The sequence below is a fragment of the Lutjanus erythropterus genome, chromosome 23 (assembly GCF_056507025.1).
Source record: "Lutjanus erythropterus isolate fLutEry1 chromosome 23, fLutEry1.hap2, whole genome shotgun sequence".
Classification (NCBI taxonomy): domain Eukaryota; kingdom Metazoa; phylum Chordata; class Actinopteri; order Lutjaniformes; family Lutjanidae; genus Lutjanus; species Lutjanus erythropterus.
In genome coordinates, this window is record NC_139339.1 from 6,536,723 (window position 1) to 6,561,661 (window position 24,939).

The following is a 24,939-nucleotide window of genomic DNA, read 5'->3' on the forward strand; positions in this document are numbered from 1 at the left end:
TAATGATCCAATCAAATTTTATTCCTCCTAAAAACTACAGCTTCAGTCAGTGAAAAAAATATGTATTATTTACAGCAAGGGTGTCAAATTGGTCTGCGTACACTTTTAGAAATAAAGGGTTCTTCCTGAAAGGCTGAGGTTCTACCCAGGATCATTTGCTTCTGAGGAACCCTCTTTAGAGGAAACGGTTCATCAAGGGTTCTTTGTGAAACTAAAGGTTCCATTAAAAACCGTTTTCATCCAAAGAACCCCTTCTAGAAGAAACAGTTCTTAATAGTCATTGAAATTCTTTAGTCGAGGGTTATTTGTACTATTATATAAAAGGGTTCTCAGTAGAACCCCCTGGGTGGTTTATAGATAAAAGTAGTTTGTGCTGATGACACCTTTTTATGCAGCTCAATTCACTTTAAAGGGCAGGTCCGTTATTTTCGTTTTGTTTTTTATATCATTCTGCAGCTTCCCTGTAAAGTTACTTATGTATTCCAACATGGACAATCAAATTTTACATACATTTTGGCATCAAAATACTATTTTCTCAAGCCTTTCTGAAAACATTTTCCCACATGACCTGATGTTGATTTCTGCATGATTATGTTGCTACACATAAACCCCCTACATCACTGCTTTTAGCTGAAGGTTAGGTGAGGATTTGCATGTTAAAAAAATGCTAAAAATCACGCTTGAAATGTCACGTGACACCAGATCACGTGGGACAAAAGACATGACAGTTGCATGTAAGGCTACAGTACTAGTGTATTAGTAGTATAGTGATTGTTTTTTTTTTTACTATAAAGGCTGTAAAGTCACTGAGGTCACAGCAGAGCAGCACTATTTAAAAAACTAGGTAAGTTATGGAGAACATAGGCGAACTGCCGAGGAACAATGGAGCGATGACAGGAGGGAGGAGGGAGGACGACTGCTACTGTACATACCTGGAAGAGGGTTCTTGCCTGGCTCATTGTTACTGGGACTTCCTGACTGCTGCGAGTCTGCAAACACAAGGAGAGATGGGAGGGGTACTTTAGTATAACATGAGGACAACAGCATACCATCTCAGTGAGACACGGTCTTCTGGTCAGTGTTGATTATTCCCAGCAATGATAACCTGCTGACTGCACTGCTTCCTGTAACGTCAGGGCTGTGATTAATTAATTAGTCTGTCGATCGTTTTCTTGTCCATAAAATGTCAAAAAATGGTGATCCAAAATTCCAGATTATCTCCTCAAATATATTTTTTGGCCACAACCCAAAGATTTCCGGTTTACTGTCACTTTGCAAATGCAAATTTAGATTTTTATTATTGATTAATCTACAGATTATTATGACTATTAATCAATTTATCTCCTAATTTATGAAAAATTATGAAAAATTCTCATGAGAAAACAAAGTGATGTCTTCAGATTGCTTTATTTGTCCAACCGCTGGTGCAAAACCCCAAATACTCTTCATTTACTCTCAACAGAAAAAGAAAAGCAGTAAATCCTTCCTACAGCTGTAACAATTAGTCGATTAATCGATTGAATTAAACTATTAAAACTATTAAATTTATCACAAAGTATTTTGATAATTGATTAATCATGTTAAGTCATTTTTAAGGGTAAAAAAATCCAGATTAAATATGTTTTCGGCTTGTTTCTTTACTCCTCCTATGACAGTAAACCGAATATATTTAGGTTGTGGACTTTGGGAAAGTTTTTCACTGTTTTCTGTCATTTTGTGGCTCAAACAACTAACTGATTAATCAAGAAAATGACTGACAGGTTAACAGATCATGAAAATAATTGGTAGTTGCAGCCCTAACCTTCACATTTAAAAAGCTAGAAACTGCAAATCTTTTTGCTCAAAAAACGGCTGAAATTATTTTTGGATTGTCAAAATAGTTGGCAACTTATTTTTCCTTTGATGAAGTAATCGTTGCAGCTCTGCCTTTATTTAAAGTTTGTCTCGCACCTTTGGCCTACCGCAAACTCACTGAGCTCAGACTGACAATGAAGAAGTAACTTCTGTCAAGGCTCTCAACAAGACAAAGTGCATTTCATGACTTCCTGGGTGCCTAAATGTTTTTTCCCTTATCTTCCAGTCAAGGGGAGCACAGACCCACTGTACATTAAACAAGACAGTTTTGTTTGAACAGCACTATCAGTAATGGCGAGGCAAAGCGAAGAAAAAAGCTCTGTGTCTGACACAGGATAGCCTAAAAGTTTTTTACCGGCAGACCTCTGGGTAATTTTTCAAAGGGGCTGGGGGAGTGTTGGGGGGGGGGCGGGTGCAGAATGTGTTCGGTCCTGCTGTGCGAGGTACGGGCACAGAACAAAAAACGTGGAGAAGAAGACAGGAGGGGCCGGGGAAATACAAGGAAACATGTGTGGAATTCTTTCCACCGGCTACGGTGCGCAGGCTCTGGTATGAGACGTCCTGGACTGACGTCTTTTACCTCGAAGCCTCGCTGTGAGGGGAACCTATCATTCCTCAACTGACTGGCACAGGTGCCTTTCTGCTTTTACACCATAATGCAAGAGCTCAAGTTATGAAACATCAAAAGTTCAGGGTTCCTTCGCCTTTTCCAAAGTCGAATTCGAGGACTTTTCAAGCATCGTCAAGCTTTTCTAGCACCTTACAGCTGTGATAAATTACATCTTTATATACACATGACTCAACAATAAAGATCGCCCGCTTGCTCAGGGTAAGAAAAATGCTATGTCAGGCTAGTTAACACAATTACAATTAGACTATTTGGATTATGGATTAAGAAGAAGCCTCTCAAATATGGAGATATCACACTTTTATCTGATTAAACTGAACTTCTTCAGGTTTGGATTGACAAAACAAGACATTTATAGATATCATCTTGGACTCTGGAAAACTGGGAAGGACATTTTTCACTATTTTCTGTCTTTTTGTCGACCAAATGATGATAATAAAATAATTTAAATAATTTTTGAACCCTGATACACAGATATATAAACACGTATATTAAACTGGATGTTATTCCACTATAAAAACCCAAATTATGTTAAGTTTCATGCTTAAAAATGCGTCACTCTTTCTCTTATTCTTCGTCTAAAAAGTGAACTATTCAGTGAAAGTTAGGCCATTGCAATTTCAAAAAGTTTCAAGCACTTTATCCAAAATCAAAACACCACATTAAAGGTCAGGGGCTTTCAAGGATCTCCAGCGCTCTTATGAAAGCTTTAAACTGACTATAAATTGTTGTACGTTACATGTTAGAAAGAAAAAAGTGAGTCAATGTGGCAAGACAATCACACAAGGAGCAGAAGTGAAGCGCGGCGTCTGAGCGGGACCCCCATAATGAGTCAAAGTGGCCCACACATGCCACGAGACAGACGCAGAGAGGGGCCCAACGAGAACCAGCAGGGAGATTATCATCTACGCCTTTTAACGCGAGAGAGAGAGCCGAGACCAGACGCTGAAGACAGTGAACTCAGATACCCTCGACTTGCAACAACACCCCCTTTTCCTGCCGCAGCAGCTCTCATGAGCTGTGTTACAGGGAGAAGGAAGGAGAAGGGGGGGGGGAGGAGGGTTGGTGGAAGACTGAGAGAGAAGAAAAAAAAAGTTGAAAGATTTATCCCTTTCTTGTTCTCTCTCTGTGTCTCTCTCCCGCTCTCTCTTGTGTTCCCCCTCTCCTAAATTTGACTATTAAACAGCGCTGCAAAAACAGAATGTTCTTGGCCGAAGCTCAACAATGACAAAGTAGGGAGGGAACAGGACCATACGTTAAGAAAAAAAAAATCCTCTTTCCAGTATTCTTTAGTCCCTGAAAACGTGCGAGTAACGCACAAGTTATAGTCTCACATTATATCTGTGCTCTGCCTCCTAAACAGCGTGTCGTGCTACAGGTTTTAAAGGGTCTTCTGTTAAATCTCTCGTGTGCACAAGCAGAAACTTTTGAAGATGTTAATCTTTAAAGCAGACGGGGCTGCAACTTTTGCAGCCTGCTTTTATTGTTGTTTGTTTTTATCTGCCTGTCTGAGTCTGAAAATCGTCAGAAATTCATAAAATATGCCCATCACAGTTTCCTAAAGCCCAAGGTGACGATGTCAAATTGCTTATTTTGTCTGATCAGTGATCTAAAACCCAAAATATATTAAAATCACAATTATCTAAAATAGAAAACAGTTGCAAATCTTCATATTTGAAAAGCTGGAACAACCAAATGATTAGCATTTGTTCTGGATAAATCACTTTAACAACTAGCCAATTATTAAAATTGTTGTAAATCTAATTTCTGTTAATCGTTTCAATACTTTGATCTGTACTGGAGCCGCAATGATTAATTGATTCATTGGTTTGAATCATTTTTTAATGATAAAAAGTCAAAAATCTCTGATCCCAGCTTCTTAAATATGATTATTTTCTGTCTTCTTTAATTCTCTGTGATCTTAAACGTTGGTTTGTGGACAAAACGAGACATTTGAGGACATTATCATGGACTTAAGGAAACACTCGTTGACATTTTTTACCATTTTCTGACATTTTATAGACAAACAACTAATCAATTACAGAAAACAATTGATGGGTTAATCATCAGTGACAATTGTTAGTCGCATCAACATTTCCCACAGCCCACGGTCAAATTGCTGATCTTGTCTGATCAACAATCCAATTTAACCCAAAATATATCAAAGTTACGATGATCTAAAACAGAGAACAGCTGCAAATCTTCACATCTGAGATGCTGGAATAACCCGATGATTTCCATTTGTCCTGGATAAATCACTTTAACAACTAACCAGTTGTTAAAATTGCTGTAGATCAAGTTTCCGTTAATCATTTCAATACTGTAATCCCTAGTTGTACACAATTTTTGGGCTCCAACGCACAATTGTGTTCATTTAAAATGTCAAAAAATTGTGAAAAATGTTGACGAGTGTTTCCCAAAGCCCGACATGACGTCCTGAAATGTCTTGTTTTGTCCACAACCCACAAATATTCAATTTCCTGTCATACAAGAGTAAAGAAACTAGAAACACTCACACTTAAGAAGCTGGAATCAGAGAATTTTGACCTTTTTTCATAAGATTGACTCAAACTCATGAAAATTGTTGGCGATTAATTTATCTGCACAACTTGTTGGCCTCAGCGAGTTGCAAGTTTCATTTGCCTTGCTCCAATAAGCAGTGAGTCCCTGAAGTTGCCCCTGCACACACACACACACACACACACACACACACACACACACACACACACACACACACACACACAGACAGTGTGTAAAGCAGCTTTTGTGGGCGAGCGGAGGTTTGTGTGGATTTGGCACAGCACATGTCCATAAAGTGATTGCAGGGAGCTCAGTGGCCTTGTCTCCCTGTCTTCTCTCTTCCCCCCCACCAACCCCTCTACACCCCCACGCCACTTTCAGAGTCATCCATCAGTCTAGTTACGACTGCCAACTCTACGCTCGCGCCCTGAGAACTGCTGAGAGGGAGAGAAACGGGCGAGGAGGCGCGGGGGTGGTGGTGGTGGGGGGGGGGGGGGAGAAAAGAGCGCCAAGGAGAGGAGCTGAAAAGGTGGTGAGGGGAGAAAAGGAGCGCGGAGGTGGAGGTGGGAGAGGTTCATTTAGATCGGGATCAGAGTTTTTTGTTTTTTCCTCTCCCTTCTTCGAGAGCTGAACAGGCAACCATGACAAAAAGAGCAGATGGCGGTGGCAATTAGAGATCCCAGGCAGCATCTTCCAGCATGAGGCCCCACTGTAGCACCAGGAGAGACCACCTGGATGACTCAAGGTGGGATGCAAGCATATGGCGCATCTGCCAGGCCTGCACCGGAGCTGGAAACACCTCCCCCTGTTGCATTACATTTTACCTTTGACCCAAGGAGGGCAGCTCCGCGCTCCTTCGTCTACTTTCAGGGCGATTATACTGTTCAGAACAGCGCTTTCGCACTTGTAAGTGTGATTACAGCTACTAAACACTTCATCTGAAATCTAATCACTTTTGTCACTCAACAGGTTTTTAAATGAAGCCTCAAATTTAAATCATAAATGGGTCGAGAATAGCTTTTCTAACAACAAAAAAAAGACTTTTAAGACTAGGGATGTCAGAACATGGGACAAGCTGAAATACTTGCTTCTCTGACAACAACACTACAGCTAAGATGTCCTTTGAAATTTCTATTTCGGCCTGCAACTTCATGTTAATTAGATTTCAAATTAATGCCGAATGCTTGCCAAATGAGTCAGTGTCTGTTTAGGAGTTGTCAGAGATCATCAGTCATCTTTTAGAAGGAGTGGATGTTTGTAGCGGTTAAATTGGGCAATATTTTAATGGAGTCTGGTAGGCAGTGATACAGGTAGCCGCTGAACTCCAACGCCAGAGTGCGTATTTGACGGTTTAAACCAACTGATCAGCTTAGGGTGGAGGACTCGGCCCGACTTGTTATTGTAAAACTACAATGCCGCGCTCGTCTTTTGCTCCTGTGATGTTTCTGCAGCCTGCCTGAGCTTCCTCAAGCAGAGCGTAAAGGAGGTGCAGGGAAACAACCACAGACCGTATATCAAATAGGATTTCAAGTATTTGAACTCGCAGTTATCACATATCACTCCTTTAATTTTGTTTTGTAGTTGTTACAGCTTCCCAGTTTCCCAAAAAACACATTTAAAAGTGCAACTGAAGTAAATATAACTTTACATAAGCAATATTAACTAAACAATCCAGTCAATTTTAAGACATTAAGACAAATTCAGGGTACTGGATTTTACATTTTAAGGATGTGCAAAAACCCTGGGAAAAATAAAGGACCATTCTGGATTACAAAAGGTTCGATTCAGGTGCAGATAAACTGGCTGTGAATTAAAAAAAAAAGGCCGCTCAGAAAGTGGCTGAAATAAAGTAAAGAAGTGGGATATTAGGAGCCTGAGCTCTGGTATCTGTATCTAAAAGGTGTCCTGTGCAGAAGCCCAGCCAATCCGATAGTCTTCAAATAAACAGTAGTGTAACCTGTAAATAAACAGTTGCGGTCGAGGAGGCTGGGCTCTGCCCTGGGAGCTTGGCAGGGCTCGATCACAGGGCCAGACACCACACACACGCCCTCTAACACACACGTACACACACAAACACGCACATACACACACGGCCCTTTTCCAAAAACAACATTTCTTGGCACCCTCCGTCCCGGCCACTTGTTTAAATAAACAAACCGGTTCATGAAGGAAGTGAAAAAAACAGTACCACGTATGAATCAGATTATCTGCTGTTACTCAGCAAAAAAAAAAGTAGCAAAGAGGGGGCTTGTGGGTATTTTGGATGTGACCGTGAGTTCTTACACCTTCTTGTCCGGTGGGATACTTATCATACCACTGTAACGATTAGGGCAATTAGGGGTAATGGCAACAGAAATCTGGCTCGGCAAGAAAGTTTCTCAGTGCTTGTGAGGTTTCTCCACGCCCAAGTGTGTTGCTCGCCTGGATTTTATAATCACTAAAACACTCACACACACTCTCCCTAACCCACCCTCTCAGTTTTTGGCATGGTACCCATTCTGTTCCCACTAAATCGTGGAACACACATGCACATACACACACAGTGTGGATTAAATTAGCCACATAGTTTGGGAAACTTTCTTTTTCTATTTTTTTTTTTTTTTTTTTTTTGGACAGTGGCGGTGCACGTTTCTCGCCCGCAAACACTTGCAGACACGTACAGATATCCTCCACAAAAAAACAGTGCGCACGCGCGACACGCACACCCTGCAGATGCATACCGCTGTCGACATTTCAGGAGGAGAAGCCTGTCTGGCAGCCATTTTATGCCGAGCGGGGTTCTGTGCACATGTATAGCACTCTGGCTGCCAGAGGCATGGGTCCCGAGCCAAGACGCATTTCAGCAGCCTGGGGAGGCGAGGGGAGGGGAGCGTGGAGGAGAGGTGGAGAGGGGTGGACTCCCAGAGAAGTAGGGAAACAGAGAGAGGGAGAGGGGCAGAAAATATCGACCTAATTACGGAGCAGCTCCGATGCGTAATGTTTCGACAATACAGCTGCTCCTGAGTAAATATTTGATGTGGCCGAGCAGACTTTCTGCTCAGTGTCCTCCTGCTTTTCTTTCCCGTTCCGCTGCAGGAGGAGATTCCAGTTTGTCCTTCCTTGGATATAAGTGTGTGAACGTTTGTGTGTGTGTGTGTGTGTGCATGTGTGCAGCACAGGGTCATGCATAAATGACTGTACATGTGCTGGTATGGAATGTGTGTGTGTGTGTGTGTGTGTGTGTGTGTGTGTGTGTGTGTGTGTGTACTTTGTCCCGTGTCCTCCTGTGCTCCTGGTTTCTATCATTCACAGCTTTGTCGATGACCTCACACTACTCGGGCTGGCTTCCAACAGCCGGCAGAACCTGCTCTCGTCTCCAAATCTCTCTCTTTCTTCTCCTCGCTATCTGTCTATCGCTGTCCCTGTGCCTGCAACACTATCCGTCCCCCATTGTATCTTTTCATACCCGTCTCTGTGTATATCTACCATTCAGTGTGTATCCGTGACGATATCACCTTATCCTTATCATAAGTGCACACTATATCTTCAAATTTCAGATTTTTGTCTCCTTTTTAAACACTTCTTTCTTTCTTTTCTTTCCTTTAATGTCTCCATCTGTGTTGGCGCTCTTCTGTACCCTTTGCCGCCTTTTTTTAATGCCCCCCCTCGCACTCTCTCTCTCTCTCTCTCTCTCTCTGTTTCTATCTCTTTGTCTCTCTATCTCTCTCTTCTCTCCCCCCCTCACGCTTTGTTGTCTAAACAAAGTGGCCTTTATCAGGATGAGCCGCAACCCAAACAAGCCAAACAAAAGATATGGGCGAGGAAATCTGCCCGCAGAAGAGGGGAGGATCTTATCGTGCCAGCCATTGTGTGCCAGCCTGCCAACTGGCGATGCCCCCCGCCGCCGACCCCTCCCCACACACACACACACACACACACACACACACACACCAAATTTTGGCATCTCAGCCCCCCTCCGAATACCCCTCGCCCGGACTCCTGCATGGTCTTCTGCAAAGGGCTGGCACCTGACCTGGCCGAAAGGAAAGTGATATCGATGCCGACGAGCCAAATGGGACGCCATCTTGGGGTGGCACTGTCGCACAAGGAGGCTGAGCTTTAACTGAGTGGAACATGCAGAGAAACTTCCTGGTTTAAGTACTTCATGTAAGGGATAACGGGGTCATTATTGTGAAATAAACCCCGACAGGCAGTGAGCAGAACCCCAAAGTGAACTGAAGAGACCTTGAATCGCCCTGACAGTGTTTATTTTGCAATAATGACCTGCTCACTGTACATTATCTCCCTTGTTTAATGGCTATTCACAAAAAAATCTTTAATTTAACACTAATTATTCATTTTAAAATGATTTAAAATGATCTGGTATTCATAGCAACAGTCTGCTATACATAATAACAGACCTTAGAATGTGAAATAAACCCCAACATGGTGGATGGACGCAGGTCTGATTATAGACTCTGGAAGAGCAATAAATAACAATTAAATCAATACGATTACTTTAAAATAATATTTTGTGTCTAATTATTGATTTGAAGTAGTCATGTAATAAGCAGGATAAAGTACAGTCATTATTGCGAGGTTTATTTTGCAATAATAACTTGCTCTCTGTACATTATCCCTTGCTAGGTAGAACTGAGTGTTCACTTCAACACCTTTCGAGTGCCAAGTACTGAACTTTGCCTCTCTTACGACCTCTTTCATGCATTATTGTTGGCTTTATTATCAGTGATACCTCTGCACAGACAGAAATGTATAGTATTGTATTCCCTTTGACAAACTATGACTACGTTCCTCCCCAATGGTTCCTATACACTGTGTGACACTGTAATGATTATCTCATAATTGGAACAAGGCAAGTATTTCTTATTGGCTTAGAGGAGCACCTGGTAATCCGGATAGCTACCCTATCAAATGACTGCTACTGACGGGGAATGCAGGTACAGTAGGATGAGTTACACACACACACACAGACACACACAGACACACACAAACACACTGAGGCGAAAGAGAGAGAAAGGCAGGGAGAAAGTGAGAGGGGCAAAGTTGAAACGTCTGTGAGAACAATGACATTTTGCCTTCTTTTCTCCAAGCCAGACACCACAGACTTGTTCAATAGAGCAGGAGGGGACACACACACACACACACAAACACACACACACACACACACACACACACAGTAGGAGTGACAGGGTTTTGAGACTTATGGAATCAAGTGGGATCCCAGCCCAGACAAGAACAATGAGAAGCCATACAGTGTGTGTGTGTATGTGTGTGTGTGGCTGACTGTGTGTGACCCAGCTCGCTTGTATCTCCCTGCGCCCAAGTGCATCTCTCGACGTGAGCACGCACATGACTGCTGCCACCTCGGTGTGTGTGCGTGGATCGTCGGTGTGTGTTTGTTTCTAATCGGTGCATACTAATGCCGGCGAAGAGCGGGCCCTCTTTCTGTCCGCCGAGTCTCTGCGCCTTCTCCTCAGTAAACTCTCACGGCAGTGAAAAGAGGAGAGCATTTTAACCGAGCCGGGAGGACAACAGGCTCCTCATTGAGGTCACCAAACAGTGTGGACGGGGAGGGAGCGCATTCAGTGGCGAGTGGGCCTTGAACAAGGGACTGAATGGCCTGACGGATCATTAGCCACACCGGCCCGGGAGAGGAGAAGGAAGAACCTGGCAGGCACAAAGGGATACACAAGCACAAAACCAAGGATGCAGATGAGGGTTAACCCGTCTAAATTCAACTTCGCCACCTTTTAATTTGTGAATAAAGTTTACACACCTCTACATATACTGGGCATACACTCTGAGAAATAAAGGTGCTCACTAGAACCATACAGGGTTCTTCTGCTTGTCCCCACACAAGAACCCTTCTGACTCCTGGCAGGACCTTTTATGAAGGTTCCACATGAAACCCTTTTAGAGGGTTCTTCCAATAACTCCACATAAAGGGTTATACCTAGAACCATCTGTGACGAGAGGTTCTACAGAGAACCCTTCTATGATGTAATGTTCTAACAAGAACCTTTCCACCTTCTAAGGGTGCTAACAGGACCCCACTGAGAACCTTTTTATATTTGAAAGGTTTCATCTAGAACGCATCCAAGGGAGTTCTACCAAGAACCCTATTATATTCCAAGGGTTTTATCTAGAACCTACCCAGGGGGTTCTACTAAGAGCCCTGAGAACCCACACAAGGGGCTCTACAGAGAACCCTTTTAAATTATAAGAGCTTTATCTAGAACCCACATAAGCGCTTCTACTGAGAACCTTTTTACATTCCAAGGGTTTTATGTAGAACACAGCTAAGGTGTTCTACCAAGAACCCTTTAATATAGCAAGGACTTTATCTAGAATCCACGGAAGGGGCTTGCCTGAGAAAGATGATGAAAGAGTTCTCCAAGGATTTCAGCACTCCTTGAAGAACTCTTCCTTGAAGGGTTCGGGGTAGAACCCCAGCTCTTGAGGACGAACCCTTTTGGAACGCTCATTTCTAAGAGTGAAATCCTCAAAAGCAGCTCCACATTCTTACTCCATGTTGTAGTATTACACACACACACACACACACACACACACACACACACACACAAACATGTGACACACACGCTGACATACATGTACGCACAAATAGCGGCACACACACACGCCCAGCGTCCCGCGGCGAGCTGATCTGTGCCGTACATGTGTGATGCAGTCAGCGGCCGAAGCTGCAGACAAACTACACGACACGACACAACGCGACACAGTGGCTCATCTGTCCCATGAAAAATGAGCAGGCTGGCCTCCAGTCAGCACTCTGCGCCCCACTTAATGTTTCCACCTCCTCCCACTCTCTCTCTCTCTCTCTCTCTCTGTTTGTCCTTTTCTCACAATGTGGCCTTTCCTCTCCCCGTTTTATTACATTCCTTCTTTCTTTTCCTCTTTCTGTATCTCTTTTCTTTCCGTCTATTCCTGTCACTTTCCCTCTCAGCTCACTGACAAAACTTTTTATCTCCTCCGTGACATCTGGCACCGTCCATTGCATTTAGTGCTGCTGATATATGCCTACTGTAGAGCTCCAACGATTTGACTAGTTGTGAACTATTAAATTAATTACCCGCTATCTTGAAAACTGATTAATCGCTTTGAGACATTTTTTAAAGAAATAGTTCTCTGACTTCAGCTTCTTAAATGTGAATATTTTCTGTCTCTTCACTCCCCTGTGACAGTAAATTGATTATCTTTGGGTTGTGGACAAAACAAGACCTTTGAAGATGTCACCAAACAAGTAATCGATTACTAGAGAAAATGATAGACAGATAGGATTAGCAAAACACTGATCAATTAGTGGCTCAAAAGGATACCAATACCTCACAATTTTGATCATTTTAACAATCTTGGAGGTCATTTATTATTCAGAAATTCCAAATGTTGGCTAAAGTTTGAGTATTTGCAACTTTTCTTAGTTTTTATCATTGTAAACTGAAGCAGGGCTGCAACTAACCACCAGTTTCTTGATTAATCACTTAGTTGTTTTATCTATAAAATGGCAGAACATTGTGGAAAATGTTTCGCAAACCCAAAGATGACGTCTTGTTTTGTTTACAACCCAAACATGTTCAGTTTATTGTGACAGAGAACTAAAGAAAACTGAACATATTCACATCTGAAAAGCTCAAATCAGAGAATTTACTCAAACCAAATAATCGATTATCAAAATACTTGCCAATTAATGTGATAGGTGGCAACTAATCATTAATTGTTACAGCTATAAATTGAATATCTTTGGATCGTAAATGTTGCTGAGTCAAAACAAGCAATCTGAAGCCTCACTTTGGGCTCTGGGAAACTCTGATGGGCATTTTTTGACCATTTTCTGACATTAACAACTATTTGATTAATTGAAAAAATGATTAACAGATCCACTGATAACGAAAATCATTCTTAGATTGTAGCCCGAAAATAGTCCGCTCTTATAACGACCAGATGGATAAGCCGATCTTCTGAAAGTGTGGTCTCATCATTCACAAGTTTAATCAGCGTCAAGTCTGGCCTGTGAGAAAAAAGAACTTTGCATCTGCGTTGAAACAATGGGGCCCATCAATGGCCCAACCTCGGCATCTTTTTGGTATGCACCAAACAAACAATTAGCTTTGTTGCGGCGTAATTGACTGGCAGGACCGGGTGGCATTTACATTCGCCCGCTGTTGCCACCCTGCCATTCGATGGGCTGGGGTGAAAGAGAATAGGTCCATATGAGGGTGGAAGGTTGGCCACATCTCTCTGGTTCGAAGACACCGCTTTTTTTTTTTTTTACTTCATGGTGGCAAACTTCCAAGCAGGAGCGTTTCTTTTTTTTTTTTAATGCACGGCTGTGGAGGAAGGAGGGAAGGGCGGGTGGAGTGAGGACGAGACTATAGATTTAATTATGCATGCGTGTTTTCTCATTCATTGTAGTGGTGGGAAGGGGAGAGGGAGAGGGTAAGGGCTGCGTGGTGGGAGGGTTGGGGGGGGGAGACAGACCAATGACATTCCGTCGTTGTAGTCCTCCTCCTACACACACACACACACACGTACAAACACACACACACACACACACACAAGGAGCAGTCTGGGAGCGAGCCGCTATAGGCTAATGAGGTGACACTCACCGTCTGGAGACTAGCCAAAACAGTCCATTAACTCCTAGCCAGTAGTTAAGAGGAGAAGAAGGAGAAAGGTGGTGGTGGGGAGGGTGGAGAGGAGAAAAGAGGAGGCGGATAAGGGAGGGGGGGGCAAGTGGGCGATGGGTTTGTGGGCGGAGCATGTGAGGGGGGAGAAAAAAAAAAGAAGAGAGTCTGAAGTCTTTCAGGATGTGAGGGTGGGGGGTATTTCTGCAGTTTTGTAGTTGTGAATGAATCAGCGGGGTGGCTGGTCGAGGGGGGGGGGCTGTGCACGAGCGTTCACTGTCGGCGATTATGCTCTGTGGAGGCAGCTCTTGAGGAAAAGTAAGACTGTGTGTGTGTGTGTGTGTGTGATGGAGTAGAGGTGGTGGTGGGGTGGGCGGTGGATGCCGAGAGGACAAGGGAGATAGATCCAAAACCCCCCAGTCAGGCAGACAGACCTTTGACAGAGGAGCTCTGTGATTCGCCTCTTTCATCTTCAGAACCCCCCCATCCAGTCGGATAATTATGAGACAAATGCACTGGACCCCTGCTGCTTGAGTGGCAATGGGCATGGGAGGCCAGAAACACAGAGAGAAGGTTCAAACCTGCACGTCTCGACTGGTCTGGACTGGAGGGAGGGTGTGTGTGTCGGGGGTGGAGGGGGGGGGCAGAGGGAATGAGAGATGGCGGGGGTGTTCAGGGGTCTGGGAAATTCCCCACTCTCCCAAGAGAGACAAGTTGGCCCACGGATCATAGTTCAGGGACAGCCCGGTTGTGATACTAGCGAGGCTTAACTGGTTTTAGCCGCCAACTTCCCTTTCAACTTCCACACATCCAGTTAAGAAACAATCAATTGTTTGGTTTTTCAAACGCACCTTTCTAAGAAACACATCTGAAATTCGCTCGCAGATTGATTCCGACTCACAGCTGGTGGAGTCTGAACCAGATCACAATGTGTTGTTTTATTAATGCATTTGATGGCGCTCTGGCGCGCGCTGATAAGGCAGCACAGTTAGGAACTGCAGTGGTACCTACATCTTTATCTCACACCAACCACACTTACACCCTGACAGCCTCACTTACCCCTGAAGCAAACACTCATGCATCAATTGTTTTTGACAACAAATTCCAGTGAAACTAAATTTGCAAACTACTGCCACGTCGACGGTGAATTTTTACCCTCTAAAATCAGTGTAGTTATCAGGCTTTGGTACCAGTCCCTGAGCAAAACTTTTTTCTATACCAGTTTTATAAAATCCATTTCCACAGCTGGAGAAACTCTGAGCACTTTACTCCTTTACCTGGATAACGGGACTAAAATTTACTGCGGTACTGTGAGCAACGTGATATGTTCCTATTTTTGAAGTTTTAATTGTATGAAAAAGGCCACAGTCTAAAGAACAAACCACCACATCATACATAAAGTCTGACTTTAAATAGTTCAAAAGCTACTTTTAATACAATCAGAACAGTGAAGATAGATAACAACACTGTTATGTTGCGGTCACAACAAAAAATATGCCTTGAATCTTTGCATGTATAATCATATCACAATAGTGTTTTTTGAGAATTGATACAGTATCACAAATCATAAAATTGCAATACTCAAGTGTGTCCATATTTCAGTACAAGTTTTGCAAAAATAAGTTAAAATTTTGTGGAAATATTAAAGTAAGAAAAATAATAAGCAGAACTACAAGCAAAAAAACAAGCTGTAATGCCAACAGTTTTCAGTTTTGATATCTACAGACAAAAATAACATGTTTTTCACTTCATTACACTTCCCGAGGCAAAGTCCCTTAATTTCAACTCAGGCCTGTGTAATGTGTGTCTGCGAGGCCTCTGCCAGTGATGTGTCAGTGATTGTCAGCACTTACGACGGCGTCAGGCCTCAGCCAAGAGGAGTTCCCACTGGCGAGAGCAGCAGGCCGAGCCAGGGCGACTGGGTGCTCCCTCACAGGGCAAATGGCTCTCCTCCAGCTGGGCGAGAGGCCACTGAGGATCCCTGCCACCCATTGCCACTGTTTGCACTCCCCGAGCTCTGCCAAGCGAGCAGCGGTAAAACGCACACAAACACACACGCGAGTGCGCACACACACCTTAAACCGGGGACGTGGAAGGAATTATCCGATCATAGAATGCCACCACATCTAAGACCAGATCTTGGCCCAAAACAGACAAAGAAAACAAAGCGTGCACTCATTCAGACGATTTTGCTGGCACTGCTCCCCTGGAACGGGACATAGGGTGGAGAAGAAGGGGGGAGAATCAACCACAGAGTTTAATGTGTCATTACAAGCATAAAAACAGACTACTGACATTGCCAACAGATGTCGAGCCAGTTTATTTTTGCCATTACAACTCCAGTAGGGAATGAAGCGGCAGGTGCAAATGAACACAGTCCTGTAGTTTTCTTCTTTAATATCCAGGCTACTGTGCTGCTGCTGCATCATCACTTTTCCTCATCTGTTATTCACACAAGCATCATGGAGACAAAGCTCAAACCTCAAGCCTGTTTCAATACTAACCAAAAAACACAAGTCACATTACCGATGACTCACAATTTCACTTGGACTCTTGATACCTTCCCCAAAGTCCAAAGATTAAAACATATGTTACGCAAAAAGTGTGCCGCAAATCAACTGATTGCCCATTATTTCCAGAATCAATAACGCTATTAATTCCCAGCAAGTTGACACTTTGTTTGAACTGATCCATGAAGAGTTGACTTTACGTTACTGAGCACAAGGTGGAAAAAATGATACCCAAGATATTTTCATTTATGTACAAAAGCTACAAGGTGGTCAACAGGAAAAGTCGAGGTTGAAAATTATAGACTGAGACCAAACAACTTCCAACTCCATTCGACATTTAAATACCACATATCCATCAGCCAACGTCTGTGGCTCGGTGCCGTTCCCTCTAAATTTTTGGGGGAGTAAAGGTTGCAGACCCCTGCTTCAACTCAACAGCTAAGTAACACTGTAAATCAAAGAGGCTGAAAACTTACTGTTACATTAGGACTTGTTTATGACCTGAAACTCAAAATTTATGACTGGGGACTTGACTTGGGCCTTGAGTGCTAAGACTTGAGACTCACTTGTGACTTGAAAAACAATGACTTTGATGTCTGGTCAGTGTTGCAATTCCTATTGCATGAGCCCTAAAATGTAAAACTGTTCGTACCTAGTCCTGCATGTGGATTGGATATTACTTGTGTACCACATGTGCAAGGACGGTACCTTCTGGCGAGGTGTAGACCAATCTTTAAAAGCCTTAGTTCTAATAATGCCCACACCTTTGTGAACTTCATATTCCCAGTAGTGCAATAATGACGGAAAGATGTTTTAACTCTTTAGGGGGAACGTTGTTCAGATGCAGAAGGCCGATGGAGGGGCTTGTTGGTGGTTTAAATGCCGGCTGCCTGCCGCATGGCCAGTAAAACCCCTCCTTTCCTGTTAATGAGCCTGGAGACGGGCCTTTCGGAGGCCCCCAGTCAGAGCTGGCCTGAATCAAAGCATCCGCGGGGATCGAGGCAAGGGGGCAAGAGGGTTTGTTGAGGGAGTGAGGTTCGGGTGTCTCCACTGGCACAAGACCAGGGAGTGAAGGTTTCAGGGCAATGAGGGAAATTATAGGAGGTAATTTCACCAAAAAACCGCCGCCCTTATAAAAGAAAAGCGTTGGCAGTTCTCGCGGAATCACAGCACCAGGTAAAAGTCCTCATTTGGCGAGCCGTATAGTCAGATGCAGAGCAGTGGTTTAAAAAAAAAAGAAAAAAGAAAACGGCATCATAAAACAGGTTCTCACATAACTCAAGAGGGAGTGACAGCGGCTGTGCCCGCCACAAGGTCAGAGTGTTGGCAGCCATCCAGAGACAGTGGAGCTCTTCTGCTCCTCGTGGACCCTCCAACTGTCTGGAGATATCCAGCTAACAGCAGTTAAGGTGCAAACCATCTTTGCTCTTTGTGGTTGTTGGTCCCAGATGCACAATTCAAACACAAACATCCAGAGACTCAATGCAGTCAACAGCCCGTCACTTACCACAACAAAGCACCATATAATCATGACAAAACATCTCGGTCTTAAAGGAGATCAAAATGCAAATCTAATCTCTCAGGTTTAACAGTGTATTCCCTTTGCCACACCACAAGCGTATGATTTATAAATCATACTTAAGTGCATGCTAAGCAAGGATTCACAGCCAGCAAGAGTGAGAGAGAACTCTATTCCACATTCCTGGCAAAAAAACAGAGAGCAAAATCTGTTCTGTGCTACTAAGGCCTGCTGGGGCAGCCCTCTCTGCCACTGCAGCAATAACAACATGTGGTTTGGCTGCACAGCGCCAGTTTACAGTGGGAAGAGGAGAGGCGCTAAATTAATTTCGTATTCTGTTGTTTGAGAGTCATAAACAATGTTACAGCAGAGCCTGACATCCAGAGAGGTGGCCACAGTGTTTGGGCACATGTTTAGAGCACATTACATCATTTGGGAATATGTCATGATGCACTGAGAGCATTAAGACATTACAGATCAAATTTACATAGCAAACTAGTGCTGCAACTAATGATTACTTGTATTATTGATTAATTTGCCAATTATTTTGAAATTTCCCAGAGCACAAAGTGACGTCTTAAAATTTCCAAAACCCAAAGACTCATCATTTACAACAATTAATGATGAAGAAAAGCAGACATGGGGCGACATGAACAAAATCAAATATCATAACATATTTAACCAAACTATTGCAAACATATTGTGGATTTGAATACTGGTTCTTTTACCAAATATTAACACAATGACATTTTTGATAAATAACCACCAGTCTGGTTGATATACACTCTTAGAAATAAAGGTGCTAATTAAAGCCATAAAAAGTTCTTGGGCCTCTTGGAACCCTGTCGGAGAACTCTGACTGGAGCCAAACATGAAGAGTTAGACCAAGAACCATCTGAGAAAGGTTTCACCCAGAACCTCTTATGAGAGGGTCTAGAGAGAACCGTTCTATTGTGTAATGGTTCCACCCACAACCCAATCTCACTCCCAACCAGGGGCTTTCACTCAGAACCCACCCAGCTGGGTCTACTGAGAACCTTTTTATATTATGACACAAAGAACCCCTGACGAGAGAGTTCTTTAACTGTTTGTTTCAAAATGGGTTCTTTGGGTGAAAAGGGATCTTAATGCAACTCTTAGTCTTACAAAGAACCCTTGACAAACCCTTTTTTTTTTTTTAAGCTTTCATCAGAGGCAAATGGCTCTGGGTAGAACCTCAGCTCTTCAGGAGGAACCTTGGTAGACCCTTTGTTTCCAGCAGTGTAATGACTAAGTGGATTACGGCAAATGACACAACAGCTAGAACCGTCTGTTAAGAAAATTACATCACTTTACTGTAATGCAGCCTTTAAAACAAGAAGGGAAAGACAAAAAGAGAAGAAAGAAAGAAAAAAAAAAGACAACATTCGCAGATATTCGAACTCTAAGACGACGTCTATTCTCAGTCACACACAATATCAACATAATATCGATATACCGCCCAGTCCTATGGTTGACTGATCAATTAACTGACTAATCATAAAGCAATGTATGTTCATATTGAGCACACTGTATGAAACAAAGGTGTGTGTGAGGCATGCTGTGTGTCCTCAGGCATGGCAAGCCTGGCCCTCCCTCGCTATTTAGGACGAGAATGTAAAAGGCCTTTGTTTCCAAATTATTTCTGGGTTGGTGCCAAAATGCAAGGATGATACGCAGAACAAAGACATATGTCATCAGGCCTCACCTAGCAGGTTTCTGTTTGTTTGCCGGCAACTTGAATATTGTGGTTTTGCGATTACATTCTTGCTGTGATAAAGTTAAGAGGGGAAAGCTTTCTGTTAAAGCGAGTTTAAGTCGGGTTGTCCTCTCAGCGCTGCTTCAGCCTTTCCCACGAGGCTCTCAAACCATAATCTCTTGAAATATTTGCACAGATGACGGCAGCGCTCGGCTGTTTTGACATGGAGCGGCATGAGCGAGATCTAGCAGTCACTTTTTCCATCACTTTTCAGTTCAGGAACAGGAATTCCCCTTTTGCCGCTTTTCCCCTGTAACCCGCCCGCCTCCCACCAACCCATATAACCCTCCCCGCACTCCTTCCTCCACTTCCTCAGCCTGCTAGGATTTGTCCACTCAGGGCCACGCCACAGGGGCCTTTACACCCGCCTCACAGCCAGCTCCCACAGCCTTTGCTTTCCACTCGCCCAAGCATGTTGTTTTCACTTTATCTGGGATGCCAAAAGTTCATTCACTGAGATCAAGGGTGGGAGGGCAAACAGGTTTGGGGTAAATGCTGCAGGAGGGTGAGGAGAGAGGCAGCTCCCCTGTTCTGCCCTCGGCTCGGCTCAGGAAAGCAAGCATGGCGAGCAGGGCTCTTCTGTTTATGTTGAATGTTTCTGGCAGAGTCGTCTTTGAGCTGCAGCAGACTATAGAAAGAGTGGCCCTTGTTTGCATTTGACTGCGACTTGATTCCCTCGTTCATCACGACTGCTCACCCTGCAAGCGGCACAAAAATATACAGCACACACACAGTTGCACAGATTTTCCATTTTACCTCTCTTAAAGTCTTAGCGGTGCCTTCTAGGCAGTCAAATGTTAACAGAAATATAAAGCCGTTGTCATTTGCATTGATTATGTTTGCTTCCAGGTGTTTTTCCATAGTCTTAAGTCCTCTAAACTCCTCAACTATGCAAAATATTGAAAATGATACTTTACTGCACTCACTTGTCCTCACTTTTCATCCTCAACAAATTCATACACAAATAAATACAACTGACCTGTAAGACACTGTCATTTTAATTTAGTTACAAGTAAAAATGTACCATATATCTATTCTGTCTGCAAAGATGATCTAACAAACTGTAAAAAAAAAAAAAAACTAAGCTGTTTTAACAAAAAAAAAAAGAAGTTAGCATCCAGACTGGCTCAAAATTTTAAGTTAACAGAATTTTAAAATAAGCTTATGAACTGATGAACAGCGCAAACTAACCAAACAAATTTGATTTTATTCCACATTTTCTCAGTTTTCATCATACGTTTTCCTCCAACTAAAAAAAAGGAAGGGTCGGGAGAGTTTTAACCCTTAAACAATGCATGCTGGGAAGTCTACTAATAAGCTGTAGGAAGCTAGTTAAGTTAGAAGAACTCATGTTCACATTATGGTTTTTACAGTGCACAAATGCTATACATTATTCAACCTGAAACCATTTGAGGATTTTGATTATTTCACATTATAGTTGTTCTTCTGTGTGAAGTCTGTCCAAAAGCCATAAGAACATAATTTCCTGATACTAGCCTGGCAAGCATTTACATACAGTATATAGAGATATACATCTCTACCTGACCACATTTTTTTCTCCCGAGGGCTTGTTTGAGTTTGCATATAGAAACTATCTCCTTGCTGTCACTGACGGCACAACAAGCTTGTTGCAATCGCAGCTCTCGTAAGGTTGGCAGCCTTGCAGAAGCACTTCCCATTTGCGGTGCGAGGCTTGGTCCAAGCCACTTGAACTTGGCAGGGCTCACCTGGAACAGCCTACCCTGTAGGACTGCCACAGACTCTCCCCCTCAGCCAAGGCGAGGAGGAGGCCTCGCTGTAACAGCTGATGTCAGACACACCTCCAGAAAACTGGCTGCAACCGACTTCCAGGTATTTATCAAGGAAGAGGGAAGAGATAAGTTTCTATCAGCTTCTTCTTGTTGAGCTGGTTGAACTGCTTGTTCAGTAAGTATTTAATTAACTAAGACATGCATCTAAATCATAAGTGTGCAGGTGAAAGTGTCAAGCAATATTTGCTGTATAAATAAACATAACTGTAGGGAAGCCTGTTTGTAAGTAGTTATTAAAAAGTTGACCAGTGTTACATGGTAGTACATACAGTACAGAGGCTACAGTTCCTCTCACAAAGGACAGAATTGTGCATACAAGGTGACTTTTTTTTATCAATTGAGAGAGAATTACACAGATCGTATGACACCATATGGAATTCTTTTTACACATAATGTATTTCCTTTGCAGGCGCTGTGAAAGGCGAGGCCTACAGGGAGTCCTCTTTAGGAGGAGGGGAGGAAAAAAAAAAGCTGTATGTATGGTGAGGAGGGAGGGGGGTGGGGGGTCGAGGGGTTTAGTGGGGCGGTCCAAGCACGCTCAGCGAAAATATGCCTCATGCACTCGTTGAACTTGGGGCCTGCGCGGGCTTCTCTCAAGGTTACAGGAGAGGCCTGTGCGGAGAGGAGCAGGAGAAAGAAACCATGCAGCAGCAGTCCACACGCAACAAGGTTTCCACTGGACTCTGTTTTCTGCCGCTTCTACTCTGACGAACGCTTTATTTTCAGCTTCCCACAAACGCTGCGACGTGTGACCACTAAAAAGATTGCGACATAACATTTTACACGTGTAGTTAAAAGCATACCCAAGCACACGTTCGGTCTCTGACAGTCTTACTGCCAGTGGCTGTTGCTCAGATAACAGAAGCAGCAAGCGATCGCCTTTGACACCAGGTTTCCTTCCCTCCTCGGAGCCTGCCGGGACCAGGGCCATGTATCCGCTGCCGCACCCCTGAGCCCTCGACCACACAAAGGTAGGAAGCGGCCGCCGGAGCAGGGCGCATTGTGACGAGGCCACTAAATCACCTCTCGTTTTATCCACCGCTATTTACGCACGTTGTGCCAGAGGAAACCATAAAGACAACAAGGCCTAGTAAATGCATCTGAGGAGGCTCACTGGAAAGAAGGGAGGACAGGCTATTAGCTAATTGAATGATATGGATAGTTAGAATGTACAAGCTTTTGATATAATACAGCTACACACAAAAGCTTTGGGAGATTATACATTCACAACATCTGCACTGTACAATCTAGTGTAACCTAATACAACAGCACTGCGACAAATACAACTTAGGTTATGCTGTTGAAACTTCAACACCAATTCAGTTTGGCATCATCTTTTCAACAGAACTCAAACTATTCTACGCCTTTCATCAGTATCAGTATTATTCAACTCTTAAAGCCAGCAATGCAGTTCAGCGTCAGCTTTTTAACATCCAGCATTCAATAAAGTTTGGTGCATCTTGTAATTTTCTCCATTGTACACCAGAAAAAAAAACAATCTTTCTGACACTGTCTCACAAAAGTTTAACACCAGTAGTCCATGGTTGAATTGTATAAGATTATGCAGGTCCTCATAATCTAAAAAGATCCTTTTATGACCATAAACCACTGCAATGCACAATAATCACAGATGTGATGGTATGTAGTATTTAGGACTGTAAAATCAACATGTCACAAAAGAATGTAAACGTGACTCTTGTGCCAGAACAACAACTCACATTTGACTTCACCCTGTCAGAAAGAGGTCAAAGGGCAATAGGTAGTAAACACTCAGCTGAAGGAATTGGTCACTTTGCCTTTCCCCAAGAATTAGCAGGCCATTAGCACCTCATAAAAAGGGCCACTTCTGTGCTTTACAACAGATTAGGCCTGCTTTCATACAAACAGGCAAAGCAAAGCGATTCAGCGCTACTACACAGAGAACGGAAAACAGGGTCCCAGCGTACGTAGACGTAAAAAGCCACAGAGGAATTATGCCAACATACTTCAATGCACAGATATTACTTTGATACAAGCTGATTAAAAGGACCAAAAACATTTCTTCACAGTCAATCCCAGCTAATTTTCCCCCAAAAAAACAAATTAGCATAAGATGAAGTGGGTCATTCTCATGTCTTGATTAAAGTAGGCCTCGGCTTTGCCCAAGTGGCCGAGCAGCAGACTGCAAGTTCGGCTCTGCGCGCTGAAGGCCTTATCGGGGCCCTCTTCGTAAACAACAACGAGAGGAGGAGGGGAAAAAAAAATAATAAAGAGAGCATCAAAGCGGCTATAGAAGAGAATCAGTCGGAGTATTAGGAGCCACTTGGGGTTGTCAACGTGATGGCTTAGATGTCACTGGAGAACATCTTCATGGATGTAAAGCGGGCAAACAAATTAAGAGGGATGAGCTCGCACTTGGTGGATTAGTTTTAGATTTATGGAGGCAACTTGGAGCCAGAGAGAAAACAAGTCTGTCAAAGCTGTGAAGGCGTCCACACAGTAAGAGGAAATAAAGCACGTTTGCACATTTATTCATAAATTACTGAAGTTAAAGGCTGTAGCGCCGTGTAAGACTTGTAAAGTTATTCGACTGTTGCTGCAAAGAGGAGCTCAGTTACACGACAAACCGGCTCAACTTATCGGAGGGCTCCTCATTAATGAAGATTGCAACCTCATTTCCCTTAGTTAACCTTGGCGGCTGCAGTACAGTCTGTTCTGTAAAGTCAACTGTGAAAGTATGACAGTATGTGTGTGTGTGTGCATTGTGTGTCCTGATAGCAGGTTATGTATGCTGAGCAGAAACCCTGTGGCAAGCCCTCGCTCTCATCAGCAATTCATAAAACAAAGGTGTGGTGCAGGTGCTATGCGAGGAACCTATAGATTAGATTCCAACTGCAAAGGCCAAGGAGTGCGTTCATGTCAACTAGGGACGATTTACAAATGTTTAAAGTGAACGGCGGAAGGCGCAAATTCATCTTCCCCGAGAGAAGATGGGAACAAGCCTCAAAACGTTCCAACGCCTTGATGATTTCAGCAGTTGGATTTCATTCCTGGCTGCGGGGACTAATGCAGCGCCGGGGTCCCGAACAGCCCAAGACACTCAGCAACCCAAATGTGAGACGATGGGAAATGCACATGCGGGGGTATTTTTAGGCCAGTGCAATTTCTCGGTGACACATTTACGGCGGAGGACCTCAAGAGTGATAACATGCACAAACCGCAGTGCGCTGAGGAGAGTGACAACGATACCCGGAGCCACGGGAGAGCCGTAATGCCGAGACGTCCTCCGAGTGCAGCCCCCCTGTATAATCCAACAACCTACTTTATGGGGGGGGGGGGGGCTCCCCTCTTTCGCTGATGTGTGGATCATTAATCACATTTCAAATCAAAGGCCTGTCCCTTGCCACAAATATTCATTCCCAAAACTCAGAGCTATGTATGTCAGATACTCCTCTTCACCAGAGGAAGCTACTCAAACTTTCCACAATCAATTATCTAGAACAGGGGTGTCAAACTTAATTTCATCCTGGGCCACATCAGCATTATAGTGGCCCTCAAAGGGACGGCTGTGAATGTAAAACTATATAAATGTACCTACATATTATCATATTGCATAACTGCCTCCTCATTTGATTATTACTGGTTTTAGTAATAACAATAATAATCAATAACTAGATAGCAGAGGTCTTGGAAAAATAA

At 43.4% G+C, this 24,939-nt stretch overlaps 1 protein-coding gene across 3 annotated transcripts in view; it reads right to left on the minus strand.

Moving 5' to 3' along the window:
• The window catches only part of LOC146305557 (nuclear factor 1 B-type-like), a 96,445-nt gene that overhangs the window by 41,121 nt on the left and 30,385 nt on the right, over positions 1 to 24,939 (minus strand). For all 3 annotated transcript variants that reach the window (XM_084711861.1, XM_084711863.1, XM_084711862.1), the window contains one exon: positions 933 to 989. In XM_084711861.1, coding sequence (XP_084567987.1) covers positions 933 to 989 — 57 coding nt within the window. The remainder of the gene's footprint in view (positions 1 to 932; positions 990 to 24,939) is intronic.